This window comes from Diabrotica undecimpunctata, chromosome 9 (assembly GCF_040954645.1).
Source record: "Diabrotica undecimpunctata isolate CICGRU chromosome 9, icDiaUnde3, whole genome shotgun sequence".
Lineage (NCBI taxonomy): Eukaryota > Metazoa > Arthropoda > Insecta > Coleoptera > Chrysomelidae > Diabrotica > Diabrotica undecimpunctata.
In genome coordinates, this window is record NC_092811.1 from 53,535,507 (window position 1) to 53,558,954 (window position 23,448).

The window sequence follows — 23,448 nt, forward strand, 5'->3', positions numbered from 1 at the left end:
ATTTTTTCAAAAAGAAGTCATATATCTAGGTTATAAACTTAACACTAAGGGAATCGAAATGGATCCAGAGCGGACACAAGTCATTCAGGAATATAAAACACCACACAATTTAAGAACTTTAAGAGGATTTATTGGAATAATTAATTATTATAAAAGGATGATACCAGATCTAAGTATAAAAGAAATTCCATTACTTGAACTACTGAGAAAAGGTGTAAAATGGAGATGGGATCAGAGAAGAGAACTAGCATTCCAAGAAATTAAAAACATTTTTCTGTCAAATTTGAAAATATACTATCCTGACTATACACAGCCATTCATATTAAGAACAGATGCATCAATAGAGAGATTATCAGGGGTATTATTACAAATACATGATGGGGTCGAATACCCAATACAATTCATTTCAAGAATTACAAAGCCACATGAAAAGGGTTACTCAGTTTCAGAATTAGAACTAGCAAGTATAATACACTGTGTCACAAAATTAAGATTTTATTTGTTGGGTAATGAATTTACAATAGAAACAGATCACCAAGCTTTAACGTCTATATTAAATAACAAATATGGAAACAGTAGAATACATCGGTGGAGTCTAATACTTAGTGAATACTGCTTTGAAATCAAATACATTTCTGGAAAATCCAATATAGTGGCAGATGCTTTATCAAGGTTAGAAAATACACCACAAAAAGGGCAGCGAACAATAAAAATTGGATTAAATCAATTAGTAGAAAATACTGGATTATATTCTAAAGAAGAAATTATAAGAGATCAGATCAATTTGAGTGAAAAACAAAAAGTCCTTAGGAAAGATGGAGTATATTATAATATAATAAATGGCATAGAAGTATATGTAATAACTAGAACTTTAGCAAAGAAAATATTGAAAAATTTACATAACGATTATATGCATATTGGTTCAAGAAAGCTATGGATGCTATTTAGGGACAATTATTTTGCAAAGAATGACATAAGTATAGCAAAAGAAATTACTAACCAATGCCCAATATGTCAACTAAACAAAGAAAAGAATTTAAAAAAAAACTTACTGATAGATCCATTTCATAGATAGATGGTAGATTTCATTATTTTGAATCAATTTGACATCATACTTGTTGAATTTGTATATATGGAAATTAATTTGTACCCTAAAAATCATAATTTGGGGTTAGATACAGAATTAATACTATAAATGTCTTTCTAAAAATAATATGGAAAGTGTAAAACTTACGATTTATATAGATGAAAGCCTTGTGAATAGAAATATTGTCTATAAATAAACAAAACACCATATCGATTATATTTTTAATTAAGGTTATATTTTATTCTCTGATATCGTATCCATTGCTTCATTTGACATGACAGTTTGACCATAGAATAGCCGAACTGTGATCCGTTGTTCTCTGTTTTGACATAGACGGCGAACAGGGATGTATTTAACACATTTAAAAAAAAAAAAAATTGATTTATTAAATTTAATAAGGTATGAGAAAATTAATATTTAAAAAAATAATAAGTAAATTATTTATTTTAAATATTATTTTTGGGGTATTGTGACGATTGGGGTTTATAGAAAATAATTTATAAGTTATATACTACATAATATTAGATATAAAAAAGTATTTGATTATTTTAAATAAGTTATATACTAGAGAATTTAATAAAAATATATTTATGTGAGGGCATTTTAAGAAATTAGCATATAATAATTGTAAAAAGTTGTATTTTAATATTGTAAATATATATAAGTGAGCCATGTGCATAGGCAACCAAAAATACTCTCGGAGTAATTTGACAGATAGAAATTAATCATAAGGGAATATAAAGTGGGGTTATATAATATATTGTTTGAAATGTGTATTTTATTAAATTAGAGTGTTAGTTACTAATTTAATTATATATTCTGATCTGAAAAGCCTAAATGTAAACAAAATTATTAATAGAAAAGAATGGAATTCTCTGGATCTCCGGAGATGGCCATGTTTGCGAAATGGTTTGTTCCAGAAAATTCAGACAAGTATTTGATAGAACAAATTGGAACATGATCTTACGAGATGGTTCTAGAATATCAAAAAGAGATAAATACCGTGATTTGGATTCAAGAGGGCAGTTTTTGGAAGTTTTTAGTCTGAAGTCAAGCAGTCAGAAAGTTTTTAGTTAGAAGTCAAGCAGTTTATTATGAAAGTTAGTAGAAGATAGACACAATTAATTAGTGAAGTCAATTGTTCATGTTGGAAATAGTCGAATTGTTTAATATAGTGAGTTAAATGAAGATTTAAAATTATGCATATAATTAATGCACATTTATAATTATACACAAATAATTATTGAAGATTATAAAAGTATATTGGAAGAAATTAAATTATATTATGGTTGGAGATTAGTATAAATCAACTTATAATAATTGGATATTGGTATATTGAAAAGAAGAATAAATATAAATGCTGTTTGCTGGTTTGGTTGGTGGTGTATAAATGCTGGTGAAGAAAACTATATCTTAAATTGGTAGAAGCTGATAATTGGAAAAAGTAATTTTACAAAAAACAAGGATAACTGAAGTACGAAGACATTCAGTGGTGATTAGAATCTATATACTTAGTGGAAAACAGTTCATTTAGGCATTCAGTGAAAGAAAGGTACAAAATTTTGTTAATATAATTTAGTTAGTGTCATAACAATTTCAATTTTGAAGATAGTTTGTTTAAATTTAACATTGTCTATAGAATTTAATTAGTTTTATAAGAACATCAATTTAAAGATAGTTTATTTTAAATTTACATTGGCTAGGTTAGATATATATATGTGTGTTTCATAATAGTTATAATAAAGATAATTTAAAAAAGTACTTACAAGCTAATTCTTTGAGAACCGCGATAAAAACCCTATATTATTAAAAATACTCATTGCTCATCATTCAAACAAAAAACACATCATAACAATATATATATATATATATATATATATATATATATATATATATATATATATATATATATATAATATATATTTATGTGTTTAATACCTATTTCTTCCTCATTATCATCAAAGAGTTCCTTTAGAGCTATTTCTGCCTGTTCTGCCTTCATCTTTTCTTTTGCCTAAAAACGACACACACATCAGTAGATATTTTTATAGATCTAATATTTCTATTATGAAAATTTATATATCACTGGTTTTCTTGCCAACCAGTCGAGTATTGCTGATTGTACTTACATGTTTCATTCTGCAACAAGTGTTAAACACTTTTCCAGGTTTATTAGGAATATTGCATTCATTGCACTTTATATTCTACAAGAAAGAAAATTAAATTAAATTTTATATAATAACTGAATCGAAACATCAACCCCCAGAGGTCCAAAAACATGAAATTGGCTATAGGCTATCAGTGCATTTTCTTGACTTGGAATCACAGAGGTATAAAGGGAACAAAAACGGCAATTATGAACATCTCTTCTCTCATCATAAATTGTACTACTGTCCTAGTTAAGCCCAGACCTTTTCCAGTCTATTTCGCCACTTATTTATGTTCATCGCCAACCGCTGCCATCCAATTGTATCCTTCATCTTAGTCTTGGTGTATCCCTTCTCCTATTACCTCCTGGTAGCGTTAATAGGTTCATCTGCTTGGGTTAAGGCCTGGATTCGATAAATTTAAGTAATGAACCAGTCATTTTGAGGAGTCAACTTCATTTGTTTTAATTTAATAGGAGAGATAAAAACATACAAGTTTAATACAATTTATCAAACAGACTAAGACTGCATTTAAAATATAAGACTATAAATATTTACAAACCATGTTTTGTATTCTAAAAGGGCTTAAAAATATCCTTTTTTTGAAAAAGATATAAGTTAACTAAAGATGTAGATTTTTTAGTTACGTAACGAAAATTGAAACAAAATGAAGAGAGTTTTCTATAGAAATGGTGGATATCAAGGATCCATGTAGAACTAAAAAGAAGAGGTCCTCGCAAATAAGACTAAAATTATTTGAATCTGTAGAGCCGTATTATGGCGGATAGGAGATTTAATACTTCATCCACTGAGTTTTTTCATTAATTTTAAGTATTAACGTTTTGAATAATTAGTTTAATTTTAATATCTCATACTGTGTACTTTGTTATAATAGTAGGAAAAGAATACTATGAAAATAACACTACCTAATAGCCAAATAAATCAAGAATGTACTATTTAGAATTAACTATCGTACCTTTTCTGTAAATATGCCGTTCTCTCTTAATTTGAAGCGCTAGTTTAGCTCTCATATGGACAAAAATCTCTTCAGAATTCTCTTGCAACTGACATATATCATCTCCATTTTGTTTAAAAAAAGCTTCTACTTCCTCATAGTTTAAATGTTTTAATTCAATGAGTTCTATATCATATGCATCCAGTTCTTCAATATCTTTTAGATTTACATCCGAAGATTCGTACTTCAAAGTGGAATGTTACTTCAACCTAAAACAACAAAATAAATATATGTAAAACGTTATAGGTGGTATAGTAGCAGTATTTATTTTCACAAATTTTTTTTACAATGTTGGGAATCCTTAATGTAGCCCTTTCCAAATCCGGATGATAGAATGTTAAGAAGTGTTTTCCAAAGTTTTGTTATGGACACTGTTTATATTGCCCTTTATAGCTCAACGAAAGTTATGTGTACCTATTGAGTTTTGTCTCCCAACATAACATATATGACCGAGTGTACCTACTAGTACACTCAGTATGTGAGTGAGAGTAGTACAGGCAGTATGTGGTGCCTGCGTCGAATGCTCAGAATATCATGGACGGACAGGGTCAGAAATGAGGAAGTACTCAGAAGAGCGGGCTTACAGGATAGGGAACTTTTTAATTATGTAAAAAGTAAGAAGACTGCATACTTGGGGCACATTATACGAGGAGAACGATACACTTTTCAGCAACTGATACTCGAAGGGAAAATAGAGGGTAGGAGAGGTCTCGGACGTAAAAAAATGTCATGGCTGCGCAATATTCGACAATGGACAGGAATCCACAGCTATGAAATGCTTCGCAATGCTGCTAAAAACAGAATTATTTAATCCTGATTATTTAACATCTCACCTGACAAGACGATGTACGGTGGACGCCTACGCAGAAATGCATGGCACCTTAAGAAGAAGTACCTACTAGTTACTGTCATACCTTCTTAGAGCTTTTTTTTTTCATATATTGAAGTGATTTATGTCACATTTGAGGAGTTCGACACCAATCCTAAAACCATAATATATACCAATTCTCCGGAGTGTGAAATGACTTGTCAGAATTCATGAAAATAATACCAAGAAAAACCTATGTACCCAGTTTCAAGAATCACTTTTCCTCCAAGATTAAGAATAACATGAGAATATGATATGAAGCAGACATATTGGCCCAAAACTCAATATTGTTCTTTCCTTACACCAACTAGAATTTATGTATCAAGAATTTAGGACTTTTCTTTTATGATAAACGACAAAAATATGAGAGGAAAAGGAGAGACATATAATGGCACAATTTTAAGAAAACCTATGGAGTAGTTAATAAAAAGTACAACAGATGAAAGTAGTCACATAAAAACTACGCTTAAGAGTGGACTAATCAAGTAAAAATAAATATGTATCATAATTCTGTGTATTAGAGGAAATAATTAAAAAATTGAGCTGGGTATGTTTTTTTATAATGCTGGCTGCATGTTTGCTCAATGATGATCTAAGATAATAATATCTTTGATAATTCCCTAACTGTTGATTATTGTGAACTAAATTAACAAATGCATCCCTGGTATCTGATCGGCCTATGGTGGAGCAGTACGGCAAGAGATAAGGGCTTGCGGCTCGGTGATACTCCTCCATAGATCCCTACCGGAAGGGCGTGTGCCGCCTAAATACCGGGTATATATATATATATATATATATATATATATATATATATATATATATATATATATATATATATATATATATGTATATATATATATATATATATATATATATATATATATATAGAAATGTAATCATAACACCTAGACAAACGCAACGCAATACCAACGCCACGAGACCTCCGCCAAGACCACATAGACGGAAGCCAACAACACCATTTAGATTATAAGTTATTACCTTAAACCTTATAAATAGGAATACAAATAAAAAAGTACATTCATTCTTTAGAGTCACTTCATAGCTTAAAGTTCAACAGTAATAATTATTATTGTTAACATTTTATTTAAGTCTGTAACATTGTATATTTTCAAAAATAAAGTTTTTTTTAACAAGTGTTCTAAGTGAGAAAACATAATTGGCGCTGCGAACAGGATCCCTACACAGAATTACAGAATTCCTGGTCAACTTCAGTTGTTTGGTAGAGGACCCACGAACCGGAAAGAATGCAGAATAAACCAGCGACGCTGCTGATATTCCTGTAAGTTTTTCCTTTATTTTATTTTCTTTTTATTTTACTTATGAGCACATTTTCTGAGTTAACTGAAACTGAATTGAATATTATCCTTAGTCAATCTCAAAGAAATCATCTTCGTGATAGAAGCCCTTTACATCGACTTCCTATTATCCAAGAAATTTCTCAGATTATAGAGGATAAAATGCCCATTTCAAATGGCGATATTTCTAGCCTGTGTGCTACTCTTCCCGAATACACAACAGGTCACAACCTATCCACATTTATTAGATCAGTAGATGCCCTAATTGAATTTTTAGCAGGCCAAAACCCTACTGAAGTTCAAGCATTTGTACTAAATGCAAATATTCTTTCGCGAATTAAAGGTGAGCCGAGAGACTACCTAAATTTTTCAAACAAAACTATTTGGACAGATGTCCGACCAGCATTATTAGCTAAATACGGCGACAGGAGATCCGAGGAAATCCTAGTCACTCAATTAACTACAACCGTACAAAAGCCACACGAAACATACGATGAATATTACCAACGAATAACTACCCATTTAAACGATTTATTACAACACATTTCCCTGCATAATAATGCAGAAACAGTGCTTTTCAAATCACCCTACTTTAAAAATTTAGCTTTAAAAACCTTCTGTACAGGTGTAAACAATCCCTATTGCGAATACCTTTCGCACTTCCAACTCGATACACTAGACACAGCTTTACAAAAGTGTATAGCTTACGACAACCATCGAAATCAAGTTTCTTATATGAACTTTCTTAAAAATCAAAAAGTGAAACCAAAACCGACATATCAACCTAGACCAATACCACATAATACCAACACAAATTTTAATAGACAAATTCCTCAAAATTCTAATTCAAATTTTAATCAAGCAAATCCTCAAAATACTAACGCGAATTTCAATCGAAATCCTGCCACACCTCACAACAATAAATTTAATTCAAGACCTTCAAACACAAATTTCCACAAAAACACGACGAATAAATACCAAAACTCAAATCTACCTCGATCAACACAAAACCCTCAATCTTTCAACCCTCGACCAATGAGTGGTGTAGAAACAATTCGAACAGAAGCACGACCCATGACAACATCGACTAGATGGACCCAAAACTTCAACGTCGAATCAGAGAACTGCCCTGATTCATTCGAAAATTACCACGAAACAGATTACTATAATCCCCAAGAGTCCGAATACTACGACGACCCTGAAAATACCCAAGATCTTCCCCAAGAAGAAAATTTTCACGACATCTCATTGCAAGAGCAACCCCCACCTCAATCGATTTAAACAATATCAAAAATCTTCCAAGACTCCCATTTTTTATATTACCCAAAAGCAAATTAAAAATCCTTATCGATACTGGTGGATCTGACACCATAATCTCTCCCAAAGCTTCGAAATTATTCAATCCCCATCACATTTACAAAAAAGACTTCACACTTACATCAATGAAAAAAACGACCAAATATTCAGACAATATCAAAACTCCCCTATTTAAAGAATTAAACATACCCGATTTTATCGATGCACGTATCGCTGACTGGAGCAAAGACTTCGACATTTTATTAGGAAATTTTGATTTAGATTCATTTCAAGCCATTTTAAATTACACAAATAAAACATTAACACTACAACGTTACAACATAGAAATACCATTTCAAACACTTTCTTTTAAAATACCCGTTGACATAGAACAAGGCGAAATATTATTACCTGAAACAAGAATAAATAACGAAATCTTCCCAGAATCTATTCACCACGTTACTAACGGTTATATCGACAATATCACTCTTGATTATCCAATACAAATAAAACCCATACATGTAGAAAATCTAAACAACTACGAAATAACAAACGACATACCTTCCAATTTCGACCCTAGCATAATTCGCACACAACACTTAAACCCCGAAGAAAAAGAAAAAATACTAAGACTATGCCACAAATACAAAGACATATTTTACGATGAAAAAGACAAACTAACTTTTACATCAGAAATAAAACATCACATCAGAACTAAAGACGAAAACCCTATTTACTCAAGGAACTTTAGACACCCCAAAGCAATGCAAGAAGAAATTACGCGACAAATAAACAAATTACTTGATAATAATATTATTAGACCTTCAATCTCCCCCTATTCAGCACCCGTGTGGATCGTCCCAAAAAAAACTGACGCCTCCGGCAAAAAGAAATTTCGCATGGTAATAGATTATAGAAAATTAAACGAAAACACAATCGAAGATAAATACCCTCTCCCAAAAATAGATGAAATTTTAGATAACTTAGGTAAAGCCACATATTTCACAACTTTAGACTTAGCCCAAGGATTCCATCAAATAGAAGTCCATCCCGACTCTATAGAAAAAACCGCTTTCACTGTACCTCATGGCCATTTCGAATTTCTTAGAATGCCTTTCGGTCTAAAGTGCAGTCCAGCAACTTTTCAAAAATTAATGGACAACATTCTACGCCCCTTTCTACACAAATTTTGTTTCGTCTACATGGATGACGTTATCATATTTTCAAAATCATTACAAGAACATCTTATCCACATCTCGCAAATTTTCCAAAGATTCCAAGACACCAATTTAAAAGTCCAACTTGACAAATCCGAATTCTTAACAAAAGAAGTCACCTTCCTAGGCCACGTTGTTACCCCAGAAGGAGTCAAACCAAATCCCGCAAAACTCAAAGCGATAAGAGAATATCCACTTCCCAAGACAATAAAAGAAATAAAATCCTTTTTAGGACTAATCGGATATTATAGACGCTTTATCCCAAATTTTGCAAAAATCACCTCTCCCCTAACACGGTGTACAAGAAAAAACGCGACTATTGATCCAACAAATTCCACCTACCTAGAAGCATTCGCTAAATGCAAAGAGTTACTTTCAAACTCTCCAGTTTTACAATATCCTGATTTTTCAAAACAATTCACATTAACAACCGACGCTTCCAACATCGCACTAGGCGCTGTGTTAACCCAAGACGGTCACCCCGTTGCATATCATTCTCGTACCCTAAATACAGCCGAGCAAAATTACAGTACAACAGAACGCGAATTGCTCGCGATCATCGATTCTTGTAAACATTTCCGCCCTTACCTTTATGGAACTCGTTTTATAGTCGAAACTGACCATAACCCTTTGGTATGGATTTATAAAATAAAAGATCCTACATCCCGTCTAGCCAGATGGCGATTAAAATTAGAAGATTACGACTTCGAAGTTAAATATCGCCGAGGTCGCGACAATCAAGTTAGCGACGCCCTATCTAGAATACAAATTAATGCCCTTACGAAATCTTCAATCATAGCCGAACCACCAAATACTAATGACTTTGACCCAGACGAATTTTTAGAAACATTCGATAATATTCAAAATAATCTCGATGAAACTCAAACACAACACACTTCATTAGAAGACCCAATTAATGGCATACCCATATCAGAAGAACCCTTAAACTTATCAACTAACCAAATAATAATTATACCTAACAGCGAAAAATACGACGTCATTTACAAAAGAATATTTAAAAAACATAGATACTCCGTTCACGTTACTGAAAATTGGCAAGATTGTCTTGTAGACGCATTTAAAGCAATTTTAAAACCCAGCCAAAAATTCGGCATAAAAACTCCACATTGCTTCCAACCGTTCATATGTAATTTCTTTAGAACACACATAGATAATACTGTTAAAGCAAATTTTTGTGAAAAACTCTTACAAGATATAGAAAGCGAAGAAAAACAAATAGAATGCACAAAAACTTACCACGTTATGAATCACAACGGCATAATTGAAACATATAAACACTTAAAACAAAAGTTTTACTGGCCCTCAATGCAAACTACAATAGCAAATTTTATTAACAAATGTGATATTTGTTTACAAAACAAATATGAACGCCAACCATACAAGCTACCTCAGTTAGGTCCGCTATTAGGACAAAAACCATTTGATATTTTGCATGCAGATATACTACAATGCAACAAATCTTATTACCTAACATTAGTCGACTCATTTTCAAAATATGCACAATGCTATAAACTTCCAGACAAAGCCTCCGTATCAATCTTAAGCAAAATTAGACATTATTTCTCACACCATAACCATCCCAAGAAAATTGTATTCGACAGCGGAAAAGAATTCAACTCCTCAGTTATCAAAGAATTCTTGAATCTACACAAAATCGAAACTCATACAACCACTGTTAATAACTCTTCATCAAACTCCCCAGTCGAAAGATTTCATTCAACCTTGTTAGAAAAAATTCGAACATTAAAGGCACAAAATCCGCAAAACTCCCTAGATGACACCTTTACACAAGCTGTCCTTGTGTACAATCAATCCATTCACAGCTCTACCGGTTATTCACCATTTTCAATACTTTACGGCCCTTATTTAAACGAAATAAATTTTGATTTTGATCTACCTATCTATGAAACTTATAATGAACAACATAAAAACGAACTACTTCCATTTATTGACCACATATACACAAAAACAAAAGAAAAAAGAGACAAAGCTCTAGAAAAAGCCAACAAAGACACAGAAGAAATACCTACAATTACACAAAAAGTTTACGCAAAGAAAAAGAAAATTCAACCCAAACTAGACCCTCTATATCAGACAATAACCCCCACTTCACAAAACAAAACAAAAATTACTGGCCTAACGGCAAAAAATAACAAAACTAGTACACACTTAAAATACGTTAAAAGACAAAGAAAACACTACACAAAATCCTCTTTACAGGATGGCCCTTCAACATCTGCAAGCACTGGTCAAAATCCAGGAGATACCCAATAATGGCTACTATATGGAATCAATAGGAAATTCAAAAATTATAACTCATTTCCACAAACACATACTACAGATTGACTTAGACAAACTCCAACAAACACTATCCAACAGTAGTGACAACTTCAACAACGTCTTACCAAACGTACCCACGATACAACTTCTCAAAAACCAATTTACACACCTACTAAAAGAAGCACAGGATAACTTACACAAAATCACACGGAAAAGAATACAAAAACGAGGTCTTTTCAACTTCTTAGGTACGACTATCAAATACATTACCGGCAATCCCGACGACTCAGACTTCGAACTCCTCAAATCTCATCTCGCTGCAGTCGAGCTTAAACAAAACGAAATAATAAAAAAGTATAACAATCAAATCTCTTATGGCGAAACCTTTAATACCAGATTCGACATACTTCTTAAAAAGTTAAATGACAACAATGCCCTATTATCAAATGAATTAGATCATGTTTCCAAACAATTAGCCATAATCAATGAAATTTTAGAAATACAAAGCATAAATGAATACATCAAAAAACTAATAAGAACAATAACAATCTCTCAATCTAATATTCCGAATATCGAACTTCTTACCCTACATGAGATACTCAATCTTCAAAATACACTTCTCTCAATTTATCCTCGAGACGCTCTAATACTTAATGAAGAACACCCCTATGAACTCTTAGAAGCTTCACATTCAGTAATATGTATAACTCAGACAAGTATGCTTATAATCCTAAAAATTCCTATTCTCCACGTCCACTCTTACCCAACTTCCAAAATATATTCGATACCCAACAACGAACAAGCAATGATAATCCCACCTGCAAAGTACTACGCAAATAACACATGGTACGAAAATTGCACGCCAAAATCCAACATCATCATTTGCCAAAATAGAGTTTATTCAAAATGCCAAATCCCAGACGTACAAGGATGCCTCACTGCACATGTTACCGAAAACTTCATCATAGAGACTGACCACGTCGTTCTACTAGGATTAGCAGAACCCCTCAAAATTGGCGAAATCACTGTCAACCACTCCAGTGTGATTTCCACGGATGAAACATTATATATCATGGGACAAAAGATAAATCCACAGACCATCCAAGAACTACAAATGCCAAATATTATACAAATGAAACTTCACCCGAAACATTCGCTTATATTGGAAAAATTAGAAATTCCAAGAACCCATCACCGACTCGAGCCCATCGAAACAACCAATCTACAGCCATTGATGACAACCAGCATCAGCCTCATCCTCACTTTATTAATCATATCTGTTTTAGCACTAATTTTATATGTAGCAATTCGTAAGAGAAGAAGAATTTACAGATTGTTATTTGGACCCAAAATGCCACAACACCAAGTAGCAGCCCTTCAAGAACTTCTCGAAATTCCGAGGACGGAATTCAATCCCAAGGAAGGAGGAGAAATGTAATCATAACACCTAGACAAACGCAACGCAATACCAACGCCACGAGACCTCCGCCAAGACCACATAGACGGAAGCCAACAACACCATTTAGATTATAAGTTATTACCTTAAACCTTATAAATAGGAATACAAATAAAAAAGTACATTCATTCTTTAGAGTCACTTCATAGCTTAAAGTTCAACAGTAATAATTATTATTGTTAACATTTTATTTAAGTCTGTAACATTGTATATTTTCAAAAATAAAGTTTTTTTTAACAAGTGTTCTAAGTGAGAAAACATAATTATATATATATATATATATATATATATATATATATATATATATATATATATATATATATATATATATATATATATATATATATCCCTGAACTCAACCCAATCACTATACTGACCATCAAATTGAGGAAGGGTTATTGGAGGCAATTTAATATTTATATTATTGCAACTTCTGTTACCTGAACATGAACCATTGCCTGAAGAGCACGACCCTCTTACTTCATTTTGTTGTTGATAAGTTACACAAATATTTTTTATTCTAGTGACAATATCAAAATAAGAATCTTCAAATATGACATGATCATCAGAATCATCTACAATATTTGCATTTAGACTCCCTATTTGCATCTGTAATTCATTAAATTCATCCCAAAATGGCTCAAATTTGTGTAATCTTTCTTGTAAATTTGTTACTGTATCATTAGTTACTCGAGAAAGATCTAATTTATCAATAAAATTTTGCAAAGGAGTTAATCTGGCCTTGACTTGGCTCCTTTTTGATATTAATGCTTCCATTTTAAATTAACTCTTGAGAAATATTTACTTAAGGATGCCAATAGGATTTGTATGAAAAAGGATAATAATATTGTACTTACAGATTTCAGTTGAATTTGTGTAAAAAGGATATTTTATAGCGACAGGTGCCCATTGTAAATATGTTTATGGTAGCCACATATTTTCAAAACGGTGAAAATTTTTCCCTGGGAGAAGTTCGGGCAGTTAAAGCAGATAAGTAAGTACATATACTCCTATTACATTAATTTTATTGTGATTATTATTCTCATAATAAGTATTTAATGATAAAACTTAGTACTTTATATTAAGTAGTGTCAATATTATATGTTTATGCTATTGTACTGAAATTTAATCAAATTAACTTATTCATCGTTTGCATTTAGATCTGGCAGAGAATCATATGGAGATGCAGCTGTAGGATGGGTTCAAGTAAAAAGAAATAACATGATCTGTACTGTAAGGGCAAAAATAACACCTGAACATAATGTTAAGAAAAAACAGTATGCTGTAAGTTGTGAAATTAATGAAGAAACCGAGGAAGTACTTGATCTAAAGTGTTATGATTGTGCTGCTTCATTAGGTAAGTAGGTATTTTTATAAACAGATATGTATTTTGAATATTTTGAATTAAGAGCATTCTTGAAACATAAAAAATTCTGATCTGAGACAAACATCAGCTGAGCTAAATTTTTTTTGCAGTAAATATGAAGGAATAAACACTCTTTCATGGAAATTTATTTTAGCCCATTTTAATTCTGATATGTAGTATCTAAATATACAGTCTTTATAATAATTTTGTTCTGAAGCTATTTTCTTGTGGCATTTTAAATTAATTACTATTTAACTGGGAATAAGCCACAATTAAAGGTTAAAATACGTTTATTGACGTTTCTCAATTTTATTTTATTTTATTTTATTGGATATTCTCAAGTTAAAGTTGATTTCATGTAATCGAATGAACTATCTTATAAGTAAAGTCGTCCCAGGAACGCAACTCAACAATATTGGCAATATCATTTTAAAGTCGTCTACTTTAAAATGTATACTGTATGTCTGAATTGTCAATATAGATGAGTCAGATAAAATTAAATTATTAGAAGAATTTTTCACTAAGTAACAAAAACAAAATTTGTTTAATTTACTAATGTTTGTATTTTGAGAACGATTTCCGAAGTGGAAATTGAAACGTCAATAAACGTATTTTAACCTTTAATTGTGGCTTATTCCCAGTTAAATAGTAATTAATAATTTTGTTCTTGGTTTTTAAAATAAATATCACAATAATCTTGAAATGACATTTTAGTTAAAATATATATATATATATATATATATATATATATATATATATATATATATATATATATATATATATATATATATATATATATATATATATATATATATTTTACTTACATTCGATAGTAGTTTTGCTTCTCTAAAAATATATGAACAATTTCTAAATTTCAAAACTTATGTTATAGGTGGGTGCAAGCATCAAATAGCTTTTCTGATGTGGTTGCACAGAAGAAGTGAAGAACCGTCAAAAACAGAAGTGACTTGCTATTGGGCCAAAAGTAAACTATCAAAAGTTAGTACAAGTATAAAATATTTAACACTTAAAGACTTTGGGGCCCCAGAGGAGTTAAGCTCAGATGAAGATAGTAACCAGTTCCTTCAAGAAGTAATAGACATGGGCATTAAAAACCAGTCTGAGAGCCAGTTATTGCAACATTTTAAAGATGATAATATAAAAAAATAGGGATATTCCAGCTGCTGTTAAAATTTATTTCTACAGAACAGACCACATATAGTGAGTTTGTTGAATTTTGTTCAAATAGTATGAGTGAGCACATATGCTCAGAAGCTGCCATCAAAACTAGCACACAGTCCGATAGCAGTTTATGGTTCGAGTTACGATATGGCAGAATAACGGCATCAAAACTTTATGATGCAGCTCACTGTAAAAAATGCGATGGGGCATTTGTTGAACAAATACTTGGGGTCTCAAAATTTAAAGCAACTTCTGCAATGAATAGGGGTAAACAGTTGGAAGAAAGTATGATAAAATGTGTGCAAAAAGTATTTCAAATAAAATTAAACCGTATTGGCTTACAGTTAAACCCCAAATTTCCAATTTTTGGCGCTTCACCTGATGCCATATGTGAGGAATATATTGTGGAAATAAAATGTCCTCAGACTAATAAAACTGTAGCTAATTATTTAACAAAGGACAATAAAATAACTGCTAAATATAATGCACAAGTTCAACTTCAAATGTTTATGTTTGCTAAAAAAAGTGTTTATTTTGTGTTGCTGATCCAGAATTTGAAAATAATTCTAATTTCAATTATACATGGGTGGACTATGATGAAAATCATTTGGAGAGTTTGATGACAGCTGCTGAAAGTTTTTGGATGCATAATATTTTTCCCCGTTTATTAAAATCTGTAGATAAAAAATAAGAAGCAGAGGCTGACCACAAATTAGGTGGTTAGATGGAGTTGAGACCGATTTAGGGATATTAGAGATCAGTAGATGGCAACACGTCACCAGAAACCGAACAGAACGGCAATGACTCTTAGAGCAAGCAATCCACAGAGGATCGTCGAGCCAAAGATGATGGGGAGATAGAAAATAAAATTATTATTTCTATCCTTGGGTAACAGTTTGTCCTTCAGGCAGTTATAGCTGTAATATTTGAATTTAATTAACAACCATATCAGCAATTCAGAGAAAAATCACAAATTAACAGTTGGTCGTTGTTTCACTTCTTTACTTTTTCCATCAGTATTTCTTTGTACACTTTTTTCTGAATAATCTTATTCGCTACATTTACCAACATCTGTAAGGTAACTTTGTCGTACTGACTAGGAGACAGAAACACATGTCTACAGCTGCATTTGTTTTATAGGCTGAATCCAATATTTGTTCAATGTATTTATTGTTATATACTATTTTTTGTTGATTATACTGTACTCTTTATATAATAAAAATAATTATAAGGCTTGGTAATGTATTGTAATCTTTATTGTATGAGTATTAGGGAAAACATATTACAGGTTCAGTTTGAAAAATCTTTATTAAAGGTTTTGTTTAATTATCTACATTATTTCTAAAACATAAGTCAACATCACTGTAAATTATAACAAAACAGCAAAAAAAGAGTGTGACACTTGACTGAAGTGAATACTTCTTATAGCGTGTTATTACTATAATGTAGGTTAATGAAATTTTATATCCGCTTATTATTGATTTTTTAATGTGTTATAATAACTACACATTTAAGTTCTTTATAATTTAAAAAATCTTAAGTTCTTTAAAATCTAAAAAAGTTTATATAATTTTATTATATAAGTATATCTTGTACAAATACTTTAAAATCAAAATTAGCCAAATCTTTCAAGTCGTTCAAGAGTTAATAGAAAATATATATTATGTAAAATTATAAGTATACATGTATGTATATTATGTATATTACAGTATACTGCAAGATTAACAAGTCTTGATTTTTCGAGTTACACTAAATAGAATTTTAGACCCATGCAAAACATCATACAGAGCGATAAAAAATATTCACTTCAAAATGTTTAAATTGTAAACGGTTTTGATTTCTATATTAATATTTATTACAAAATACAATATTAGTTTTTTCGAAAATATACAGTACCTAATACATGTGACTACAAAGCTTAATATAGGATGTACTAATAAAATGTGACATGTTGCATACAAAGAAATAAAGTCAAAAATACAATATGAAGTTTAAGTTTAATAAACTGTTTTTAAATTTTTTTTTTAAATATTTCTTGCTATTTTTAAAGAGATGTTATCCTGAAATTAGACTGACTTACAAATTAACTAAGCAGTTAATATGGAGTCACAATATTTGTCCTCATATAGGTACTTATGAGGACTTATATTGAACTCAAGTAGAAAATAAATTGTTTTTTATTTATTATGTATCTATTGTACACATTTTAAATAGTAATGTAAACTGCATTGTATATAAAGGAAAAAATATAGGTTTATTATATGTATAGGTTTATCTACATTATAACATAAATCAAAATCAGTGTAAATCATTATAAACAATAAAAAATGTAAGTCAAATATTTAAACTCTAAGCTATTTTAATTTCTATACCCATCTTAATTGGAAAATACAATTTAAGTAGTTAGTTTTCTAAAATTTACAGTGACTAAGTACAAAACTGAATATATAAACTAATAAAATATGACATACTGGGAACAAACAGTACTTAGTTTCCTAGATGAAAGTAAAACATACACAATGAAGTTTTTAAAGCATTACTTTCCTAAAATTAGACCAGACTGCAAATTTACTAGCCCACAAGCTATTTTTATTAGATGGTCCATATAAGGTATCAACTTATTGTCAACACATGCATGGGGAGCCAAGAATGCAAATTCTCTTAATCTGCGTATGACTCTTTCAACATGAATCCTTAAACTGGCAATGCGCTTGGTTTCTATCACTTCAATTGGACTTAATTTTGTGTTTGAAGATACACTTGGTGGTCTAATTAATTTGCACCCTTTAGCAACCAATAAATGTTCTATATGTTTAAAACCCCTATCTGCCATGATAGACACCTTGGGAGGAAGCATACACAAAAACCCACTGTTCTCTATAATAACTGCATCAGATGTTCGACCACCAAAAGCATTAGAAATGAAATTAATAATGCCATCAATAGTACAAGATATTAAATATTTTAGTGTATTACACTTCTTATACTCTGACCAAGTTAAAGATTGTTTAATAGAATCTAAAGGTTTTTCTATTTCAATCTCTAAACAATCAATAATACATAATACATCACTGTATCGAGCTCGAAAAGCTATTGGTAAATTTGATTTTATGCTGTTAATGTTGGGTGTCAGTATAAGCTTTCTTACATATTTACTAATGATTGGTAATGATTTTGAAAAAATTCTTGATGCATAACTCTCACTTATACCAAAATCATCCCCTAGTAGTGTAAATGAATGCCCTTTTCTAATTTTTTTTTAAAGTTAAAAAAATATTCCAATTTGGTAACTTACAATAGTTTTGTAATAACTGAAAAGTATAATATCCATATTCAGGTAATCCTAGATATATCCTGGGTCTCTTTTCCATCTTCATTAGGGTACACTTTAATGTCAAGTTTTTAAATTGATTTTCAATATCCTGCACTTCCTCATCATATGATTGATGATCACTTACACAACCAGCACTATAACTACTATAAACAGATTCTTCACTTTCAGACTCAGTTTTAGAGGTATCAGATCCAAATTCGTTTTGTGGACAAAAGGTTGGTACATTGAGTTGCAGTGGTGATGTCCCAATATCTCTACTAAAAACTATGTTTAATGATAAATTACTAACAGAATCACCACAATCTAACTTGCATTGTACACTTTTACTCCTGAATTTTATGTGAGTCTGAGTTGAAATATCACTTTTTTGATTGGTTTCAATGACACTATCAATTTTTAGAGTGTCTATATCATTTTGCAGAATACTCCCAAAACATTCTGAAGACTGTGAAGAAGTTGAAGCAACTGCATCCTCAATTAATTGATGTTTAACCCTCTTAAGTGCTGTTATTCTAGGATAATGAGAATGTGCCCTTTTCCTATCTGGTTGACAATTAAATATGTGAGGGACAACATTTAATTTCATCCTCTTTTGGCCACCCATAAGTTTGAATTTAATATAGTTTTTCATATCATTTTCCAACTGAAACAGAATTTTATATAATTAATTATTATTTTTATCTTTTATATTATATATACCTATATATATATATATATATATATATATATATATATATATATATATATATATATATATATATATATATATATATATATATATATATTGTAGGTAGATAACATGAAAGAGTTCGAATAGTTTATGTGATTTTCAAATACCTATTTTTATACATTAGGTATTTATTTTAGGTTATGAACATAAAACTTTATTAGGCAATCCATCGATCTGTCAAACATAAACCACGTGATGTTTGGTTGGCACACAAAACTGTTGGTAACCTAAAATAAATGTAATTATTGATTTCTCTTATTTGTTTTTTGTCGTGCTTTTGAGTTATTATAGTTTTTAAAGAGATTCATTAGATTAGTTTTTTTATAAACTTTTCATTTTTGGTGATTGTGAGAGCTGAAAACATGCCTGTGACGTGTATAGTAGTGAATTGTGGAAGTCGAGCTGATCGTGATCATGTTCATTTTTTTCGTGTTCCTTCTGTTAGAAACTCGTTTATGTTTCCTCACCTAACTGAACTATCAAAAAAACGGAGGAACTTATGGTTAGCAGCTGTTAAAAGGGATGACTTGACCGAATCAAAAATTCGAAATCAAAGAGTATGCAGCAAACATTTTATATCAGGTAAACACCTATTATTTATAATCTTTCACATCACAACTCAATAAATTATTTTAGGTAAACCAAGTCCTTTAACTGATGAAGACCATCCAGATTGGGTTCCTTCCCAACATTTGGGTCATGTATCTATGGCGTATTCAAAAAGGAAAAGTGCAATTAGTAGGAGCCTTCGAATAAATAAAAGAAAAAAATTTGAAATATCTTCTGAGCAAGAGTCTGAGGTACCTACCAATTATCAAAATTTTATTTGCCCTTTTTATACTAAAGTAATGTTCATTCAAACATGATTTGTAAACAAACTCTCTGGAAAAAACTTCTATTTAACATCTATATATACCATAAAAGTACCTTCTTTTTTTAGTAATAAGTTTGTTTTATGTTTTTAGGGTGAACATGAAAATATGAGTTGTGAAGAAGAAATGTGTGGTAAGTTAGGAACTGCATCACAGACAGATTTAACAATGGAAGAATTGTCTGTTAAATTTGAGCAGTTAAAGTTTGCTTCACAAAAAATTGCAACTTTAGAGCAAAAAATTGAAAATAGTCCTTTTGGATTAATGGAAAACACCAGTAATGTGGGGAAGTGGAAGTACTATGTGGGTTTTGAATATGAAATGGTCAAAACCGTTATTTTCATGGAGGTAGAGCCTTATGTTGTGACTACTTCAACTACTGCATTAACTCCATTTAATATGCTGCTTCTAACTTTGACAAAATTAAGATTAGATTTACATTTTAAGCATTTAGCATATAGTTTTAAAATTTCTCCAAGCACTGCATCAGTTTACTTTGAAAATATTATTCATATCTTATATAAAAGGTTAAAATCTTTGATCATTTGGCCAGATCGTCTAGTCAGTAACAAAAATGTTCCTGGATGCTTTAAAGAAGCCTTTCAGGAAAAAACCACAGTAATTATCGATTGCTTTGAGGTTTTCATAGAAAAACCTGAAAGTTATTTAACTCAGCAACAATGTTGGTCTAATTACAAACACCACCATACAATTAAGTATTTGATAGGTATCACCCCTCAGGGAACTATTTGTTATATTAGTAGTGGTTGGGGTGGGCGAACATCAGATAAACAAATGGTAGAATTGGGCCAATTTTGTAATTTTATTTTACCTGGTGATGTAGTGTTAGCTGACAGAGGTTTTTTAATAAAAGATAGCTTAGGTATAATTGGAGCTAAATTGGTTATTCCAGCCTTTACAAGGGGGCAAAACCAATTACACCCATTGGAAATTGAGGCAACACGCCATATTGCTCATGTGAGAATTCATGTAGAGAGGATTATTGGAGTTATAAAAAATAAATTTAGAATTTTTAAGGCCACAATTCCTATTAGCATGCTTAAAAGAGGTAATTTAAATGATGATGCTAGCTTATTAGATAAAATAGTTACTGTATGCAGTGGATTAATAAATCTTGTTGAACCAATAGTACCTCTCTAATGTATTGTTTTTGTCCTATATTTATTAGTATTCATAGAACTAGTAGACATGGAAGACAAAAATTAGCAAAGGAACCTTTCCTTGTGACAAGTAGTATATAACATTTTTGGAGTGAAACTCCCTTTCTTTCAACATACCTTTGTAAATATAAAGAACTATCTTTTATGTAACACTACATTGTACTCAATATTGTAGATATATGTGAGTGTACATAAATAAATTACTTTTTAAACTTATTTGTCTACGTCAGTTCAAAAAAATGGTCATTATTCACTATTTTTGAATAGATAATAATACCCATTACTTTACCCGTGAGTAATAGTTCACTACTGATGGGTTGAAGTTAGGTTCAAGTGGTGCATGCCACTTTTAATATATTAGTCATATATAAACTGCAAATAAAATTACTTAAACTTGTTTATTTAATACAATAATTATTGTAATTTATTTCTATAATTAACTTAATATAATGGGTCCTTATATTTTTTAGGTTTATACCTTGTTTACTATGAATTATGACGTTTATGATTTTCAATGACAGTGACATTAGCGCATTTTTGTTGTGTTTATTGGAATTTGTAACATTTTGGATTTTTGTACAATAAAACTTTATAAAATATATCCACTGATAATAGCCATTTCCTATTTATTACATTTACAGTAGGTACAAATTTGTGCTTATAATTTTTTGGGAATGAATAGAACTTGAATTGACTATTTCTTGTTTTATTCATAAGACAGCATAACTTGCTAATAGTAGTCAACCAATTATTCAGCCGCATACTATTGGCAAACAACATTTATTTTTGTAAATTATAATTTTAATCTCAAGTAGTTGATAATTATATTTTTGTATTAATTAAAATAAAAAAGGTCGTAGAAAAAGTGTAGTATTCTAATCGCATGTAATGACTATCATTACATGCTAGTTGAATAATATACTATTATCTATAACTCATTGTATTTTACATTTGACTTATAAATTTTTCTATTACAACATTTTAACAGAGGAGTTTCGCTCCCACCGTGTGTGCACTGGCACATTCACCCTTTTTTATTATAAGTACCACTATATTGTTATTTCTATTTAGGTTTTTTTATTTGTATGTGTTCAAGTTATTTGTTAAATTTACCTTCTTTGCCTTATCTATATTATTCTATTGTTTCTATGGCAATAAAGCTTATTTTTCCCTCTCATTCTTAAAAATGTTTAGAGTTTATTTCATTTGTATGCAGTATACTTGAATTTGTGAACCATATTATTCTAAATGTATGTATATTCAAGTGCTTTATTTTAATGTCTGACACATATGAAATTAGCATTATTGGATAATTTTCACATTCTTATTATGTATATAATTTACCATTTCAATTATTTGGAGTGCACACAAATGCATTAATGTACAAGCTTAAAATGAATGTCTTGATGTCCCCATCGCGATTTTGCAATGTTAATCTCATTCAATCTTTGTTGTTGTGGAATCATTGCTTCAATGGCACATTTGAATAAAGTACCTCTTACTTCTCTTGTTCCAGTAATAACAATTTTTTTTATTAATTTCTAGTTGACAGTGTGTAGCAGTAGATGTAAAAACATTGTTTGGATTTTAAGTCAAAAAACAGTTTTTTTGAGTTGCTAACACTCGGAACAGTTTTTTAGAAATAGAGGAACGTACCAGACAATATTGAGTTTAATGATTCGTTCTTTATGATTAGGAGTGAATGATTTCACTAGAATTGTTCTTTTTCATAGCGCTTTAAGAATTTCTTTGCCAGCTGCTTTAATATTCGTAGATGATTGAAACTTTTCATAATTAACAAAATACTCTGGTAAATTGGTCACATGTCTTGTTGCTCTATTGTCAAAACACCAAGCATCTTTTTCATTTACAATATCAAGCACATACGCTTCATCTGAAACTACCATCAAGCTTACATTGTTAGTGTTTTCTTGGCTGAATTCTGGCTTTGTTTTTGGAGGTCGTTCATCAGCTATCCATTTTCTGCAAACTTTGACCCGACTTAACTAACGTTTACATCTACATACCAGTGAGAATTTTCTTCTTCTTACCGTGCCCTATAAACTCCCCTTGACGTTGG

General features: G+C 30.6%; 1 protein-coding gene and 1 long non-coding RNA gene across 2 annotated transcripts in view; one reads left to right on the plus strand and one right to left on the minus strand.

The window, feature by feature from the left end:
• LOC140449560 (uncharacterized) overlaps positions 1-13,608 on the minus strand; it is a 34,228-nt gene extending 20,620 nt beyond the window's left edge. Inside the window, exons 1-4 of the long non-coding RNA XR_011951828.1 lie at positions 13,561-13,608; positions 4,211-4,458; positions 3,217-3,291; positions 3,026-3,101 (exon numbers count right to left, since the gene is read on the minus strand). This is a non-coding gene — a long non-coding RNA (uncharacterized lncRNA). The remainder of the gene's footprint in view (positions 1-3,025; positions 3,102-3,216; positions 3,292-4,210; positions 4,459-13,560) is intronic.
• Positions 13,609-19,477: 5,869 nt separating this feature from the next.
• Positions 19,478-21,348, plus strand: LOC140450762 (uncharacterized). The gene is made up of 3 exons (XM_072544434.1): positions 19,478-19,897; positions 19,952-20,115; positions 20,281-21,348. The coding sequence occupies exons 1-3, from the start codon at positions 19,678-19,680 to the stop codon at positions 21,346-21,348; spliced, it is 1,452 nt and encodes a 483-aa protein (XP_072400535.1). The 5' UTR covers positions 19,478-19,677.
• The last annotated feature ends 2,100 nt before the right edge of the window (positions 21,349-23,448 follow it).